The 18,496-nt window shown below is 25.6% G+C and overlaps 1 protein-coding gene across 1 annotated transcript; it reads left to right on the plus strand.

Annotated features, from left to right (window-relative positions):
- Positions 1-6,614: 6,614 nt before the first annotated feature.
- LOC136081560 (uncharacterized) lies at positions 6,615-17,261 on the plus strand. Its single transcript, XM_065798887.1, has 2 exons — positions 6,615-6,917; positions 17,088-17,261. The coding sequence occupies exons 1-2, from the start codon at positions 6,615-6,617 to the stop codon at positions 17,259-17,261; spliced, it is 477 nt and encodes a 158-aa protein (XP_065654959.1).
- Positions 17,262-18,496: the final 1,235 nt, after the last annotated feature.

Raw genomic sequence — 18,496 nt, forward strand, 5'->3', positions numbered from 1 at the left:
AATAATCCAAATTATTCAATTAGGTCTTTATCGCGACGACGGTTTAATAATAATGCATAAAAAATCAGGGCCACAACTCGATAAAATTAGAAAAGATATTATTAAAGTTTTTAAAAATATTGGCTTCCAAATTGAAATAAATATAAATTTAAAAATAGTGAATTTTCTTTATGTCACATTTAACCTCTCAGAAAGTTCCTTTAAGCTCTACAAAAAACCTAATGACGAATTATTGTATATTAATGTGAATTCGAACCATCCCTCTCAAATTCTAAAACAAATTCCAATTTCAATTAACAATAGGCTAAACCAAAAACTCTTCTAATGAAAATATTTTTAACTCCTCTAAACGCGTTTATGAAGATGCCCTTAAAAAAGTGGCTTTCAAAATTTTGAGCAAAAATTTGAAAAGAAAATTGTAAAAAAGCGTAATAGAAATAGAAAAATAATTTGGTTCAACCCCCGTACAGCAAAAATGTTTCAACAAATATAGGTAAAATTTTTCTAATATTAGTAGACAAACATTTTCCTCCCTCTAATAAATTACATAAGATTTTTAACAGAAATACCATTAAAGTAAGTTATAGTTGTACAAAAAATTTAGAAAGAATTATAAAAGGCCACAACTACGCGTTAATTAATAAAAATGAACATATAATAGAAAAAAACACTGATTATTGTAGTTGTAAACAAAAAATAGATTTCCCTTTAAATGGAAAATGCCTTTCGAAAAATGTAATTTACAAGTGCATTGTTTCCTCACAAAATAACCCTGATAAACAATATATTGGCTTAACCGAGGGGAATGGAAAAAACGTTATGCCAACCACAAACAATCGTTTAAACACAAAAAATATTCAAAAGAGACTATGCTATCAAAATATATTTGGGATTTAAAATTTTAATTTACAATGGTCTATTCTAAAATCTGCCCCTGCCTATAATAACATTTCTAAAAAATGTAAGCTATGTTTGCAAGAAAAATTTGAAATAATTATTTATTTAAAATCAAGAAAATTTATTAAATAAAAAATCTGAATTAATTTCTAAATGTAGGCACGAAAATAAATACCTCTTAAAAAATTATAAAAACAAATGACCAAATTAAACTATCCCCATTCCAAAGAAAATTATTTAATAATTACTTTCTGTAACTTCCCATTAACAAAAAAATATATTAATTAAAAAATTTTTTAAATTAATTTATAACTTCCTGTAAAATATTTTTTTCTATAAATTGAATTTTTTTTGAGATTTAGTAACTCTTCCTGATGATCCAGCAATGGTGAAACTTAAAGTTGAAGATAAAAGTTAGATAAGTGTTTTTTACTAATTTATTATTGCTCTGTTCTTTAAGAACATTGAGCACTCTATTTGTAAAATACACTAGCATAATTTACATATACATATATATACATATATATATATATATATATATATATATATATATATATATATATATATATATATATATATATATATATATATATATATATATATATATATATATATATATATATATATATATATATATATATATGTATATATATATGTATATATATATACTTAATTACAGCAAAATATATATACTTTAGGGAATATTAAACAAACTTCATATTAAAAAGATTGTTATATTTTTTTCACTATTTTCCTTTAGATGCCTAAATATAAACGTAGTTTCCGGAATATTTGGTTAAATAATGATAGTTACACTTCTTGATCTCAGAAAGATAAATATACCAGCCTTGCAAGATGCAAAGTTTGTTTTAAGTTGTTCTCATTAGCAGGCATGGGTATAAAGGCTCCTGATGTACAGCGATTGCCTAAAGAGGGTTATGTTGTTGTGTTCAAAGAAACTTTGCAATCAGTACCACAGAAACCTACCTCATCAAAGTAATGTATCCTTTCAGATATGCTTCAGAAGGAAGCAGTTTTGAAAGCAGAATTAATTTGGTGTTTAAATATTGTTCACAGCAAATACTCTTTTAGATCAAGTGAGAATAAGTGTAAACAATTTGCTTTGATGTTTCCAGATAGCAAAATTGTCAGCGACTTTTCATGTAGACGAACAAAATCTGGCTATATTGTAACTCATGGTCTTGCTCTATATTTAAAAAAAATTCTGATAAATGATTTTTACCTGCTGGATAACTTTGCATGTCTTTTTGATAAGTCTTACAATAAAGTTGTAAAGAATGGTCAAATGGACTTACATGTGCGCTATTGGAATGAAGAGAGGAATACTGTTTGTACAAGATATTATAGTTCAGAGTTCATGGGAAAAGCTGCAGACCCAGATATTCTAAATATGTTTAAATCACTCATGACTGGTTTAAATGCTGAAAAAATGCTTCAGGTTTCTATGGATAGCCCTAATGTAAATAAACTGTTTTTGGAAATGCTCAACAAAGAACGTCATAACAATGAATTAAATACACTCATTGATATTGCCTGTGGTTTACATACTATCAATGGATCCTTACAAACTGGTGCTAAAGCTATAGATTGGAACTTAAAGAAGTTTATGTCTTCAATGTACCAAATGTCTTCAATGTACCAAAATCCATCAAGAGCAAGTGATTATGAAAGAATAGCCGAGGCAACAGATTTTCCTTACATATTTTGTGGCACTCAACGGGCTAAAAATCAAAGTGTATTGCCAAGAAAGCAATAGAGGTTTGGTCAAAAGTAGTCTTGTTGACTACTGGAAGTCTTTACCAAAGAGTAAGCAACCTGGACTTGGTAAATCAGGGAAAAACACCAACTTTGAACAATTAAGTGTTCGAACAGATAAAGTTTTAGTTCCTTTAAAGTTAAAGTTTTTTGAAGAAATTTGTGGCAATCTAAATACATTCCTTGGTAGGTAATATTTGATCCAGATACAATTTTATTGCTTTTTATGTAATATATTTTGTTTTATTTGAAAAGTATAGAAATATTCTGAGATATTCTTTTCATATTATTTTTTAAATTTTGAGAAAAAATCACAAAATGTTATTTTCAATCTTGCTATTTTTTTTTCTTCTAGTTTCTTTTCAAACTGATAAACCAATGACTTCTTTTCTGGTGGTAACTCTTGAAGAACTACTACGCAACTTTTATGCAAAGTTCATTCGGTTAGATGTTTCTTTTAAATGACAAAACTACAACGTCTTTGTTAAAAATAATTTCTTTAATTACACAAACTGACTTTCAACGAGCAAAATTAATTTTAGTTTTTCATTGAAGTATTATCTTCAGCAACTCTAGAGAAAGACAAAGATTACTGATGTTCAAATTGACAAGTTCAAAAAGGAAATATGTAATTTTCGTGTATCAATGTGAATTCATATTATTGGGAAAAGCCCTTTGTCTTCACTGGTTGCTTGCTGTCTGGTGTGCATTTCTCCATCATTTATAATTGAATATCACAGAAAAGTGTAATTATTTTTTTTGACAAACTATATGAGAAGCTATATGTTAAAAAAAAGAAACTTGTTGGAAAAAAAAAATGAACTTATATGTTGACGACGATGATATATATATGTGTATATATATATATATATATATATATATATAATATATATATATATATATATATATATATATATATATATATATATATATATATATATATATATATATATATATACATATATATATATATATGTATATATATATATATATATACATATATATATATATACATATGTAAATATATATATATACATATATATACATATGCATAAATATATATATATATATATATATATATATATATATATATATATATATATATAAATTAGTAAAAAACACTTATCTAACTTTTATCTTCTACTTGAAGTTTCACCATTGCTGGATCATCAGGAAGAGGAAGAGAACTCTTGCTGATGATCCAGCAATGGTGAAACTTAAAGCAGAAGATAAAAATTAGATAAGTGTTTTTTACTAATTTATTATTGCTCTGTTCTTTAAGAACATTGAGCACTCTATTTGTAAAATACACTAACATAATTTACATATATATATATATATATATATATATATATATATATATATATATATATATATATATATATATACATATATATATATATATATATATATATATATATATATATTCATTTATAATAGTTTATCTATTTATATTTAAAATTTATGGAAAAAAGAAAGATTCTGCTTTTAATATAATTGTTTTCTCCTTAATTCTCCTTACTTTTTCCTTCAAAAAGTTGTTGTTCGCGACCGAATCTCCTTAAATATTAGGAAAATATCACCTTAAATCTTCTTAAAATCCTTAATTTTAGCCCCAGTTTTAATAGTGGGAACCCTGAATGAGCATTAAAGTCACCGACAACAACTATATTAGCTGATGGATAAAGAGAGAGGGCTTGGTCAATATGATCAGAAATAACATTAAAAAGAGTGCAGTCTTGAGATGAAGGAAAACGATATAGAACAAATAGAAAGGCAATAGAGTGAAGTGATGCTAAGTGAAATCACATGAAAGAACATTCTGTGGATTCAAACCTAGTTTTACGACAAATGGGTGAATTCTTACGAATGTAAATCCCCAGGCCAAGCATGTGACTATTGGAGTCTTTACGAATTAAAGGAAAATAACCATCAACACTAAGATCGCTAGATGAGACAGCTGAACTCATATTAGTCTCACAAAGAGCAAGTAGGTCTGGTGAACTTTGTAAGAGATAGGACTCAACAGAAGAAAAGTTACTTCGAAGACCACGAATATTAGTGAATGATAGGTTTAGAGAACTTGGTGATGATGATGATCTTTTGTGTTTTATAGTTTTTGGTACTTCATTTATTTTAAAAATAGATTGAAGAACTTGACTCAAAGCATAGATAGTACTCAGAACACTGTTTAATAGCCCAAGCAATTGCCTCATTATTACTAATAAACCCTAAGCCGTAACAAAGGGCTCCAAATGTGACCTCGGCAATGCACACCAAAAATACAAACAGGGACACCATCCATGCGCAACATGATAATACTTTGTTATTTTACAAGTGTTGATGGAATCAGCCTCTCTGAGAGCTGCCACAGAGTTGGAGAAACCTGACTACCAGCCGGCCTCAGAACCATAAAACTGAGTTTCAGAGCTATACCCTCATTAAGAGAAAATAGAATGAGTTGCCTAGTCATAAAAACAGAGGCACAAGCAAAACCCATGATTGAGTCAAGAAGATCCAGCGTTCAACATCCTAAACTGAAAACAAGATATTAAAACTACATCAGCCTAATAGATAAAGAAGGGGTCAACAGATAAAATCTGTTTTTCTATAATTTTACTACGAAATTTTTTTCTATAAATTTTTTTGAGATTTAGTAACTCTTCCTGATGATCCAGCAATGGTGAAACTTAAAGTTAAAGATAAAGGTTAGATAAGTGTTTTTTACTATATATATATATATATATATATATATATATATATATATATATATATATATATATATATATATATATATATATATAGAACCCTTAGATGTTGTCCGAAAGTTTTTTCGATATTTTGTTGACAAAAAGTAAAAATTAAAATGCAAGACCGGAATTTTTTTTTTTTAATAATGATAGACTGCCTGCCCCAACCAAACCCTAAGTCGATGTAGCAGCACTCCCTTGCGGGTCAGGCTATTTGTCAGTCGATGTAGCAGCACTCCCTTGCGAGTCAGGCTATTTGTCAGTCGATGTAGCAGCACTCCCTTGCGAGTCAGGCTATTTGTCAGTCGATGTAGCAGCACTCCCTTGCGAGTCAGGCTATAAGATAGTCGATGTAGCAACACTCCGCGCATGATTTACAGTAAAAAAAATAAAAATAAAAACATTTTATTAAAAAAAATAAAAATAAAAACATTTTATTAAAAAATAAAAATAAAAACATTGTTTATATTGTTAAAAACATTCAAAATGTTATAAAAACATTCAGAATGTTTTTAAAAACATTCTGGTCAATTAAATTTGCGTTTTTGTGGTTTTTTTAAAAAACGATTAATTTGTAATTAAATTAATGGTTTTTACTTTCGTCCAACACGGAAATGTTGGACGAAAGTCAAAAGTAATTAAAAGTGACGTATGTGTTGGCGTAAGAATCACTTTTTTCCTTCCGCTCTTCCTAAAGCCAACAAACTATAGAACTATATATATATATAATTATATATATATATATATATATATATATATATATATATATATATATATATATATGTATATACAGCGGTGGCCAAAAATTAAAGACCACTCATTTTTTAGTTGGTTTCTAATTGACATATTAAATATTTTTTTTTTTAATATTTTGTTAATTAAAACATACGTATTAAAGTGGTATAAATTTTTTAATCTAATTCTAATTAAATAGCGTTTAACTTATTAAAAAACTGATGAGTACTTATAAATCTTCTTTAAATAAATTGGACAAAATTTAACGACCATTTGTCAAATTTAACGAAAATTTAACAAAATTTGCACTTATTAAAAATAATAATCCATTATTTTTTTTAACTGTCTTAATTGCTTATTACGTTGGCTATAAAATAAAATGTCGAAACCTGAGTTTCGATATCAAATAAACATTTATTTTTTGAATTGCAATAAGGATATAAAAATATTGCAAAAATGCGTGCAAAAATCGAAGAAAAAGACAGATACGCGGCTCTTGTATTAAAAGAAGAAGGCTATAGCATCAGACAAATAGCAGAAAAGCTCGGAAGATCTCACTCTTGCATTATTAACATAATTCAACGATACAAAGAGACCCGGTCAAATAATGATCGTCCTAGGACTGAACGCAATAAAATTTCAAATGACCGTGATGTTCGCTCGTTAGTGAGATTAATGAAAGAAAACAGACAAGCATCATCTACAGACTTGTCTACAAAATGGACACTGTCAAATGGTCTGAAAGCAAGCCCTAGAACTGTGCGAAGGGTCCTCCATAATTGAAATTATTTATGGCGTGCTGCTGCAAATAAACCACGCTTAAATAAAAAACAAAAATTTGCCAGGAAAGAGTGGTGCAAACTACATAAAAATTAGTCAACAGATCAGTGGAGTCTTGTGGTCTTTAGTGATGAAATGAACGTTGAGGTAGACAACAGAAAAGGTCGCGTAATGTTATATATATATATACATAATGATATATATATATATGTATATATATATATATATATATATATATATATATATATATATATATTTATATATAATGATATATATATATATATATATATATATATATATATATATATATATATATATATATATATATATATATAATGATATATATATATATATATAATGATATATATATATATATATATATATATATATATATATATATATATATATATAATGATATATATATATATATATATATATAATGATATATATATATATATATATATATATATATATATATATATATATATATATATATATATATATATATATATATATATATCATTATATATATATATATTTATATATATGTATATATATCATTATATATATATATATATATATATATATAATATATATATATATATATATATATATATATATATATATATATATATATAGATCTATAGTTTGTTGGCTTTGGGAAGAGCGGAAGGAAAAAAGTGATTCTTAGGCCAACATATACGTCACTTTTAATTACTTTTAACTTTCGTCCAACATTTCCGTGTTGGACGAAAGTAAAAACCATTAATTTAATTACAAATTAATCGTTTTTTAAAAAAACCACAAAAACGCAAATTTAATTGACCAGAATGTTTTTAAAAACATTCTAAATGTCTTTAAAAACATTCTGAATGTTTTTATAACATTTTGAATGTTTTTAACAATATAAAAAATGTTTTTATTTTTATTTTTTTTTATAAAATGTTTTTATTTTTTTTTTTTTTAATAAAACGTTTTTATTTTTATTTTTTTTACTGTAAATCATGCGCGGAGTGTTGCTACATCGACTATCTTATAGCCTGACTCGCAAGGGAGTGCTGCTACATCGACTGACAAATAGCCTGACTCGCAAGGGAGTGCTGCTATATCGACTGACAAATAGCCTGACTCGCAAGGGAGTGCTGCTACATCGACTGAGGGTTTGGTTGGGGCAGGCAGTCTATCATTATTAAAAAAAAAAAATTCCGGTCTTGCATTTTAATTTTTACTTTTTGTCAACAAAATATCGAAAAAACTTTCGGACAACATCTAAGGGTTGTATATATATATATATATATATATATATATATATATATATATATATATATATAGATCTATAGTTTGTTGGCTTTGGGAAGAGCGGAAGGAAAAAAGTGATTCTTACGCCAACATATACGTCACTTTTAATTACTTTTAACTTTCGTCCAACATTTCCGTGTTGGACGAAAGTAAAAACCATTAATTTAATTACAAATTAATCGTTTTTTAAAAAAACCACAAAAACGCAAATTTAATTGACCAGAATGTTTTAAAAACATTGTGAATGTTTTTAACAATATAAACAATGTTTTTTTTTTATTTTTTTTAATAAAATGTTTTTATTTTTATTTTTTTTAATAAAATGTTTTTATTTTTATTTTTTTTACTGTAAATCATGCGCGGAGTGTTGCTACATCGACTATCTTATAGCCTGACTCGCAAGGGAGTGCTGCTACATCGACTGACAAATAGCCTGACTCGCAAGGGAGTGCTGCTACATCGACTGACAAATAGCCTGACTCGCAAGGGAGTGCTGCTATATCGACTGACAAATAGCCTGACCCGCAAGGGAGTGCTGCTACATCGACTAAGGGTTTGGTTGGGGCAGGCAGTCTATCATTATTAAAAAAAAAAAAATTCCGGTCTTGCATTTTAATTTTTACTTTTTGTCAACAAAATATCGAAAAAACTTTCGGACAACATCTAAGGGTTGTATATATATATATATATTTATATATATATATATATATATATATATATTATATATTAGGGTCGCTCTTAAAACAACATTTTCGAACAAAACCTGTTCCTACCCCTTTACTTTGTTCTATATAATACTAAAACACAAGGTTTAAAAATTTTTTGAACAAAAAATTATTTTAGGGGTAGCTCAAGACCCTTAAAAATTTGACTGGTCCCTAAAATTTTGAAAATAAAAGTTCTTTTAAAGTATGTCAACCTGGTACTCAAAAGAAGCGAAATTATATAAAAGCTTCAAAAACAGAAATCACTTTACAAAAAAAGCATTCTTAAAAAACTATTTTTTTTAAAACTTAAAAATAATGACTTTTTTTATTTTCAGCTTAAAAGCAATAATTTTTATGCATTTATTTAAGAAAAAAGATTTTTTTTTTTTTGTAAATTGATTATTATTTTTAAAGTTTTAATATAATTTTGCTTCTTTTGAGTACCAGGTTGACGTACTTAAGAAGAACTTTTATTTTCAAAATTTTAGGGACCAGTCAAATTTTTAAGGGTCTTGAGCTACCCCTAAAATATTTTTTTGTTCGAAAAAATTTTAAACCTAGTGTTTTAGTATTATTTAGAACAAAGTAAAGGGGTAGGAACAGGTTTTGTTCAAAAATGTTGTTTTAAGAGCGACCCTAATATATAATATATATATATATATATATATATATATATATATATATATATATATATATATATATATATATATATATATATATATGTATATATATATATATATATATATATATATATATATATATATATATATATATATATATATATATATATATATATATATATATATATATATATATATATATATATATATTAGTAGAAAATCACTTAACAAAATTTTTTTTCCATTTTTACACTGTGTTTCATCAACAAAGATTCATCAGAAAAATTTTGTTAAGTGATTTTCTACTAATATATAATTGCTCTGTTCTTTTAAGAACATTGAGCACTCTATTGTGTAGAATACATTTTGAAGTTGTTTAAATATATATATATATATATATATATATATATATATATATATATATATATATATATATATATATATATATATATATATATATATATATATATATATATATTTAAACAACTTCAAAATGTATTCTACACAACAGAGTGCTCAATGTTCTTAAAAGAACAGAGCAATTATATATTAGTAGAAAATCACTTAACAAAATTTTTCTGATGAATCTTTGTTGATGAAACACAGTGTAAAAATGGAAAAAAAATTTTGTTAAGTGATTTTCTACTAATATATATATATATATATATATATATATATATATATATATATATTATATATATATATATATATATATATATATATATATAATATATATATATATACATATATATATATATATATATATATATACATATATATATAGTTCTATAGTTTGATGGCTTTAGGAAGAGCGGAAGGAAAAAAGTGATTCTTACCCCAACACATACGTCACTTTTAATTACTTTTGTCTTTCGTCCAACATTTCCGTGTTGGACGAAAGTAAAAACCATTAATTTAATTTCAAATTAATCGTTTTTTAAAAAAACCACAAAAACGCAAATTTAATTGACCAGAATGTTTTTAAAAACATTCTAAATGTCTTTAAAAACATTCTGAATGTTTTTATAACATTTTGAATGTTTTTAACAATATAAAAAATGTTTTTATTTTTATTTTTTTTTATAAAATGTTTTTATTTTTTTTTTTTTTAATAAAACGTTTTTATTTTTATTTTTTTTACTGTAAATCATGCGCGGAGTGTTGCTACATCGACTATCTTATAGCCTGACTCGCAAGGGAGTGCTGCTACATCGACTGACAAATAGCCTGACTCGCAAGGGAGTGCTGCTATATCGACTGACAAATAGCCTGACTCGCAAGGGAGTGCTGCTACATCGACTGAGGGTTTGATTGGGGCAGGCAGTCTATCATTATTAAAAAAAAAAAATTCCGGTCTTGCATTTTAATTTTTACTTTTTGTCAACAAAATATCGAAAAAACTTTTGGACAACATCTAAGGGTTGTATATATATATATATATATATATCATTATATATATATATATATATATATATATATATATATATATATATATATATATATATATATTTATATATATATATATATATATGTATATATATATATATATATATATATATATATATATATATATATATATATATATATATATATATATATAAACAACAGTATTCTACACAATAGAGTGCTCAATGTTCTTAAAAGAACAGAGCAATTATATATTAGTAGAAAATCACTTAAAAATTTTTTTCCATTTTACACTGTGTTTCATCAACAAAGATTCATCAGAAATGAATGATCAAATTAATATAACTTCAATTTATACCAAAAATTAAATTGCAGGAAGTTGCAAATGTCTTAACTACTGTAAATTTTCACACCTTTGTGGAATTTGCTGACACTATTATAAAAAGAATTCTTTAGAAATGATTACTTATGCAATTTTTCAAAACGCTTTTTTAAAAAGGGTTAGTTAATGTAAATATTAATTGAACTCATTTATTTTTATAGTTTTTTAGGAGAAACTTATTTTCGTGTCTACATTTAGAAATTAATTCCGATCTTTTGTTTAATAAGCATTCTTGATTTGCATGTGTAATTATTTCAAATTTTTCTTGTAGGCGTAGTATGCATTTTTTGGAAATATTGTTATATGCAGGCGCTGTTTTAAGGATAGACCAATTCAGTATAAAATCATCAATATTTTTTTCTTTCAATTCCCATATATATTTTGACAGCATGGTGTCTTTTGAATACTTTTTATTTTTGAAACATTGCTTATTATTGGCAAAACGTTTTTTCCATTCACCTGTACCTGATAAACAATATATTGGCATAACAGAGGGTGAATGGAAAAAACGTTTTGCCAATCATAAGTATACATATATATATATATATATATATATATATATATATATATATATATATATATATATATATATATATATATATATATATATATATATATATATATATATATATATATATATATATAGATGATTGGAGCCTTGGAACAAAAAAGCCCCCAATTTTGTGCCCCCCTCCTGCCCTAAACGTGAATTATGACCATATAAAATTAAAATATATAATAATCCCCCTCAATAAGAGGGGGCTGCAAATTTTAAATGATCATAGTTTTTAAACGCTGAAAAATTATACCATGAATTTTAATTTTCTGGATGAATATAAGGCTATTTAAAAATAGTACAAAAAATAATTCATCAACTTGTTGCTCTCGCATTTGGGTCAGGAAGGGGGGGAAAAGTTTGGGGCGTTTTTGTTTCCAGGCATTAATAACCGCAATTTTTTTGATAGCATCTTTGTTTGACATAAGTATAGACATATAAATGTTTGGAGTTAGCTCTATGTCTAAAAGTTAGATGTCTCGAAGACAAAAAAATGCAGGATCCGCCCTTGCGTTGATGCTCGTTCATTACAATACAAAAAAAATTTTCTAATTACCGATAATTATACATCAAATTGATTTTGAACAAAAATCAAATTAAATAACAATTACAAAAAAATTGTTCAAAGGTGATAAAGAGGCTCTTGCACTATAGTTAAATTTTAATTTAACGAACATTTTTTATCATTACATTTAAATAATGATTTAGAAAAATAAATTTTTATATATTTAGCATACATGCTTATACCTTTTTATAAATAAAAACCTCAGAACTGAAATCGAATTATACTATTCTTGTAACATATTAGTAAGTGATTATATTTATATTTCAAAATATTTCAAAATGTTTCAAAATATTTTAAACTTGTGAATGACTAGTAAAATAGTCTGAAGAAAAAGTTTTTCTGAAGAAATTGATAAAGCAGTACTGTATAAAAGATTTTTAACAATTGGCTTAACTATTCAAATTATTTTAGGTTAACTGTTCGAAAATATCTATAAACAAAAATAACCTGATAGCAGATCTCGCAGTTTAATATTATTATTTTATCATTTTATGAAAATTCTTTTTGTTATTTACCATTTGTTGTCAACATCTGAGTTAAAGAATAATATATATTGATGTAAAAAGTAAACTTAAAACGGAAAGAGCAAATTTGATTTCATTTTTTTTTTTGTATAAGAAATGCAAAAAAATTATATTATAAACCGTATTGAAACCACCACTTTAGGTAACTTTAGTCAGTCACTTTAAGTTTATGGATGTAAATTTAAAAAATGAATGAAATTGTTATAGATAATAAAATAAACCACACATTTGTATTATTTTAAAATTGACAGATATATATTAAACGTTACTGTTGGTTCAACATGCCATATAATATGCATAAGGTTTTGATACGAGGGTATCAAAACCTTATATAGTGAAAGGATTGCTTTTGTTTATGAGTGTAACATTAGAGAAAGTTCACGAGGTTCCTAATAAAGAATTAAGGACTGCCACCATACCGTACAAAAAAAAAAACAAAAAAAAAAATCATAACGCAATAAAGGTGTGGTAAATAAAATAAATTAAAAAAACAAATGAAAAATCTTTTTTTATTTGGAGTTTCAAAATATATACATTTCATTAAGATTTTTGTACATTCTGTAGATTAAATAAACTTTTTTAAACTAACAATTAATTCTTTAATTAAAAGCAATGATTACATATTTTTTTATAAAAGTCAAGTTTAAAACACATAACAATACAACAAGACATAAGTTTAGAACGCATAACAATACAACATGTTCAGAACGCATAACAGTATAACATAACATAAGTTTAAAATAAAAATAAATAAAAATGTTTCGAAGCAAGTTATCAATTGCGTGTAAAATTTTGACTTTTTAAACAACCAGAAAATTTTTTTTATACAAATTTAGTTACTTATAACAACAAAAGTAATACTTTGTGTAAGTGTATTTATTTCATATATCGAGTAACATCTGCTAAATGGAAGAACGGGACTTGAAGACAATTAACAATTTTAAAAGTCGTTAGTTTTTGAAAAACCTTCTCTCGTGAGACAACAATATAAATATCATAATGGTTTGATACCTAAATTGTAACAGCATTGTAAATATTATAATGGTTTGATACCTACATAGTAACAACAATATAAATATCATAATGGCTTGATACATGAGTTTTCAGTTTCCAATAAGAAAGTTGTAATAAAACAAAAATTCATAAGTCAGTTATCTGGGCCGATCCAGGGTAAGATGGTTTATAAAAGGATTTTCGTTCCAATATTTTTTAAATTTTAGAAGCTAATAATTTATGTTTCTAGGAAAAATCCCCATTAGAAATAATTCTCCGGATAAAATCCCCCAACAAAAAAATCCCTCAGGTAAAAATCCCCCAAGAATATAATAACTTTCCGGTGACAAAGTTACTCTTTATAACCAAAACTAAAAGTAAAAAAAACAAACTTGCCAACATATAAGTTGAAGAATCCTCCACTATATTTTTTGACTGCAATATCTTGAGCTTCTTTTAAAACCTGAGTTCAATTAAAATTAGATAAAAGAAAAAAATACAAAAATAATTACATTAAAATGCAAATCATTAGTTGTATGAAAACCATTGAATTTGGTTGAATACTAAAGTTTGTATTAAAGACATGTCTTAAATCATTTTTAAAATAAGGGGTTTGGTAAGGGTTAGGGTTAGGGTTATGGTTCTATCATATTTAACCCTGAAAGTATTTTTTCCGTGGGAATTTTTTCTTAAGAGATATTTTTTCGGAGAGATTTTTTCTTTGGGGGATTTTTTGAAAAAACCATTTATAAAAATAAGCAATTTGTTAGCATTTAAAATACCTTAAATTTTGTATGCTTTTTATTTTGGATAAACCTTGTTTCGTCGGGATACTATCGCAAATAGGTTCTTACTTTAAAATTAGTTTTTTAACCAAGACTTACATTTAAATTCACTTTTAAAAATCAAGGTTTAGTCCGGCTAAAATACAAAATTTTATAATTATTTATTAATTAGGAGCAAATTAGCAAAATTAAAGAAAAAAGTTTAAAAATTATACAAAATTATGTGCGATAAGAGAAAGCGTTTATAAAAATTATAAAGATTTAAAAAAAAAAAAACTAAAAAATAACTGGAGGTTTCAAAAGAAAATATTAGTAAGTTGATATCACCAAAGCTTGAAAATCAAAAAAAATTATATTTAGGTGAGACCGGTGAACTATTAAAAAATCAAAATATGAGAAAATATACACCACCAAGACGGGCTTTTGTCCCGGGTGCAATCAATTAGAGGGGCGCCAAAAAAAAAAAAAAATGAGAAAAAGTGAGAAAAAAATACTCGTTTTTTATAAAAAGCTTTTTTACTTAAAAAAAATTGATTTTTTACTATAAAAAAGCGCCTTTTTGCTATTTTGACCCCGGGTGCTTATGACCCTCATTTTGCCACTGATATAAACAAAGAATAAGAAACGAAAACATAAACTTATTTTCAAAAAATAGTTAATTTTAAATAATTAGTTTTAAAAAAGTTTACAATATATTAGAGAAAATAAAAAGATTTTTTTTTGAATCGTCATAAAGTGTCGTCCACAAATTATGTTACAAATTACAATACAATTACAAAATTAGAAAATTAAAAAATTACAAATTACAAAATACAAATTATGTCACGCAATTTTCAACCGTTTTACCCTCTCTCCCCCTTCCTCGTCACAACATCGTAACTCTTTAGTAACAAATTACGTTTAAGTCGTCACACAACCACTAAACTTCCTTACCCTCTAGAATGCGTCTTTACTTATGAACGACCCCTAACTAATCGTTTTAAAACAATAGACCTTATCGCAAATTCAACTTCTAGTTCGGCAAAATAATAAATGTTTGGTGCAATGTAAAGGTACATAAAAATTTCGAGCAACTAATGAAAACAATGTCAAGCTTTGTGCTAACTTGTATGACTTGCATAACTCTATAACTTCATAACGTGTAAGAAAATTGCATTTTGATATTGCGTAACGTATTGTAAAGAACGCATTGAAAATAATAAATAAGATACTCTCTTCGAGCAATTGCGGTTTAATTTGTTCAGACCATTATTCAAAAAAAATGTTGGCAAAAGTAAATAAATGATAAAATTCTTTGCCACAAGAATTTAAAGCTTTTTGTATGAACTCGTTGGAATGGAATCGTTTCCAAAATAAAAATATTAAAGACCTAAAAAGCATTTCATCGTTTAAACAACAAACTAAAATGCATCTCCTTATTTCCTGACATATATTATAGTTTACAGTATTTGTTTTCAGATTTTTTGTATTTTTTCTTTTTATTTTTTTTTATTTTTTTTTCTTCTTTTTATGTGTTTTAATTTTTTGTTTTGTTTTTTTGTTTTCAATTTTTTACGCTAAAAAAAAAAAAAAAAAAAAAAAGAATTTTTTCTTATTAAATTTTTACTTTACTTTAAAAATTAAAGTATTTTTTTATTTTTATTTTAATGAGTGACTAAAGGGGCTTTATGAAAAGGTTGTGAATATAAACGCATCATCCTTACCTTCTTTGAGTCCCTGACTGATTATAACAGTATATATATATATATATTATAAATTAAAAAGATTAAAAACGTTTTTTATAAAGGTTTTTTATGCTTACGATGTAATTTATTTTATATGAAAAATTGTAATATTGTTTAATCAGCGAAATAAAAGTTAATAATAATAACTATTTGCTAAGCATTGTGAAAAAGCACAACTTAGAGGTTCCTGCTGGTAGTATAGTATAAAATTTAAAAATTATATTCATACATACATATGTATTGGTGGGAGTATTTTAAATACCAAGTACTTAAAATACTATTTTAAATACTTTCGCTGTATTTGTACTTGTATTTTATATACTTTTGTTGGAAGTAGTTAGAATTCGTACTTTAAAATACTTTTTATTAATATTTTGTATTTTATACTCATCGAAAATACTTATTGAAAATTATAATTCAAATATTGCTTAAAGCATTTATAATGCATATTGTTCACTTTGTCGCTGTTTATTCTGAAGTGTCACTTAGCCGCTATTTGTTCTGAATTATTTCTTGTTTTTTTTATCTACCTTGGTTTCATTAGGGTAATTATTAAATTATATTGCGGGAATTATTTTAAATTAAAGATGGCTGCGGTTAACAGCGAAAATAAAAAGACTTTTATTGAGCCGTCGACAGCGACCAATCTCAATGTGACCACTGACAGCATAACTCAAAATTTTGTTGTATATAATGATGATACTCCAAATGCTGGTGCAAAAAATGGTGCTCATCAAGAGATGCTTGTTGTATTTGAATGATAAAGATACAAGATTGAATGCTCTGGATACTGAATACTCTGAATAAGCGTAAGACTGTTCGGTCACTGTTTGTCAAATTCAATACCACTGTACCATCGTGGGCTCCAGTTGAACGACTGTTTAGCACACCGGGACAAATACAAACGCCTTGGCGTAACTGTCTAAGTGATATGATGTTCGAAAAACTGCTGCTGCTAAAAACAAATGTGGACGACTGAATGAATGATTTTTTATATAAATGTAGTATAATGACTAATAATTCCTTTCGAGCAATGACAAAAATAAATTTTGAAAATTACCGTAGATGTAAATTTTGGTAAAGTTTTTGTATTTAGTATTTTAAATACTTTTTTAAAAATATTTTTATTTTAAATACTTATATTATTTGTATTTGTATTTTAAATATTTTTATAAAGTATTTTACCCAGCACTGCACATATGTATAAACATAGCAAACACACACATATATATAATTTTTCAGGTATTTCCATGTTATATATTTCCGCATGTTTTTTCAAGTGCAGTTTCAATTGATAGCTGATTTATGTATGTAATACAAACTAGTTTACGTTTAAAAGCGAATAATATACTTTCACAAAAATAAATAATATTAAGTCTCCATTAGCTTACGAAAACCTAAAACGCTATATAAGTTTTATTTTTGTTCCAAGATTACCGTAAAAACGGGGCTAAGCTAAGATGTTAATAATTTTAATACAAGAGTATTATTTATTAACATTTGCACTTTAAATAGAGAATTATTATATTGTATGTTTATATAATTTTTTATGAAGTAAACAAAATCATAATTTTTAACATTTAACATTTAAAGAAAAACACATTGCTATTATACGTCATTCTATAATTTGCGGAGGTTAAAAATCAAATAATGCTATACCGTTTATTCTATTTTAAAGCACATTTGGCCCCTGATATTTTTAACTTTTTTTTCGTTTGCTCAAAAAAATATATTCCGTTGTTCGGCAAACTTTGAGTTTGCGAATAGGTCTATTAACTTTAAAAAGTTGAGTTTTGACGTATTTAAAACAGCAAATATTATTTAGCAAAAGAATATATAAAGGGCGCAAGAGAAAAGCAGAGAATGTCAGTTTTTGAAAATATTGAGATTTTTTTATTAACATGTTGTGCAAATCATAAACTACCTTCAGTGTTAAATTTGAAGCAAATAAATAAAAATTAACGGTCTAATTTATTGATAAGGAAAGGAAAAAACA

Source organism: Hydra vulgaris, chromosome 06, assembly GCF_038396675.1.
Source record: "Hydra vulgaris chromosome 06, alternate assembly HydraT2T_AEP".
Classification (NCBI taxonomy): domain Eukaryota; kingdom Metazoa; phylum Cnidaria; class Hydrozoa; order Anthoathecata; family Hydridae; genus Hydra; species Hydra vulgaris.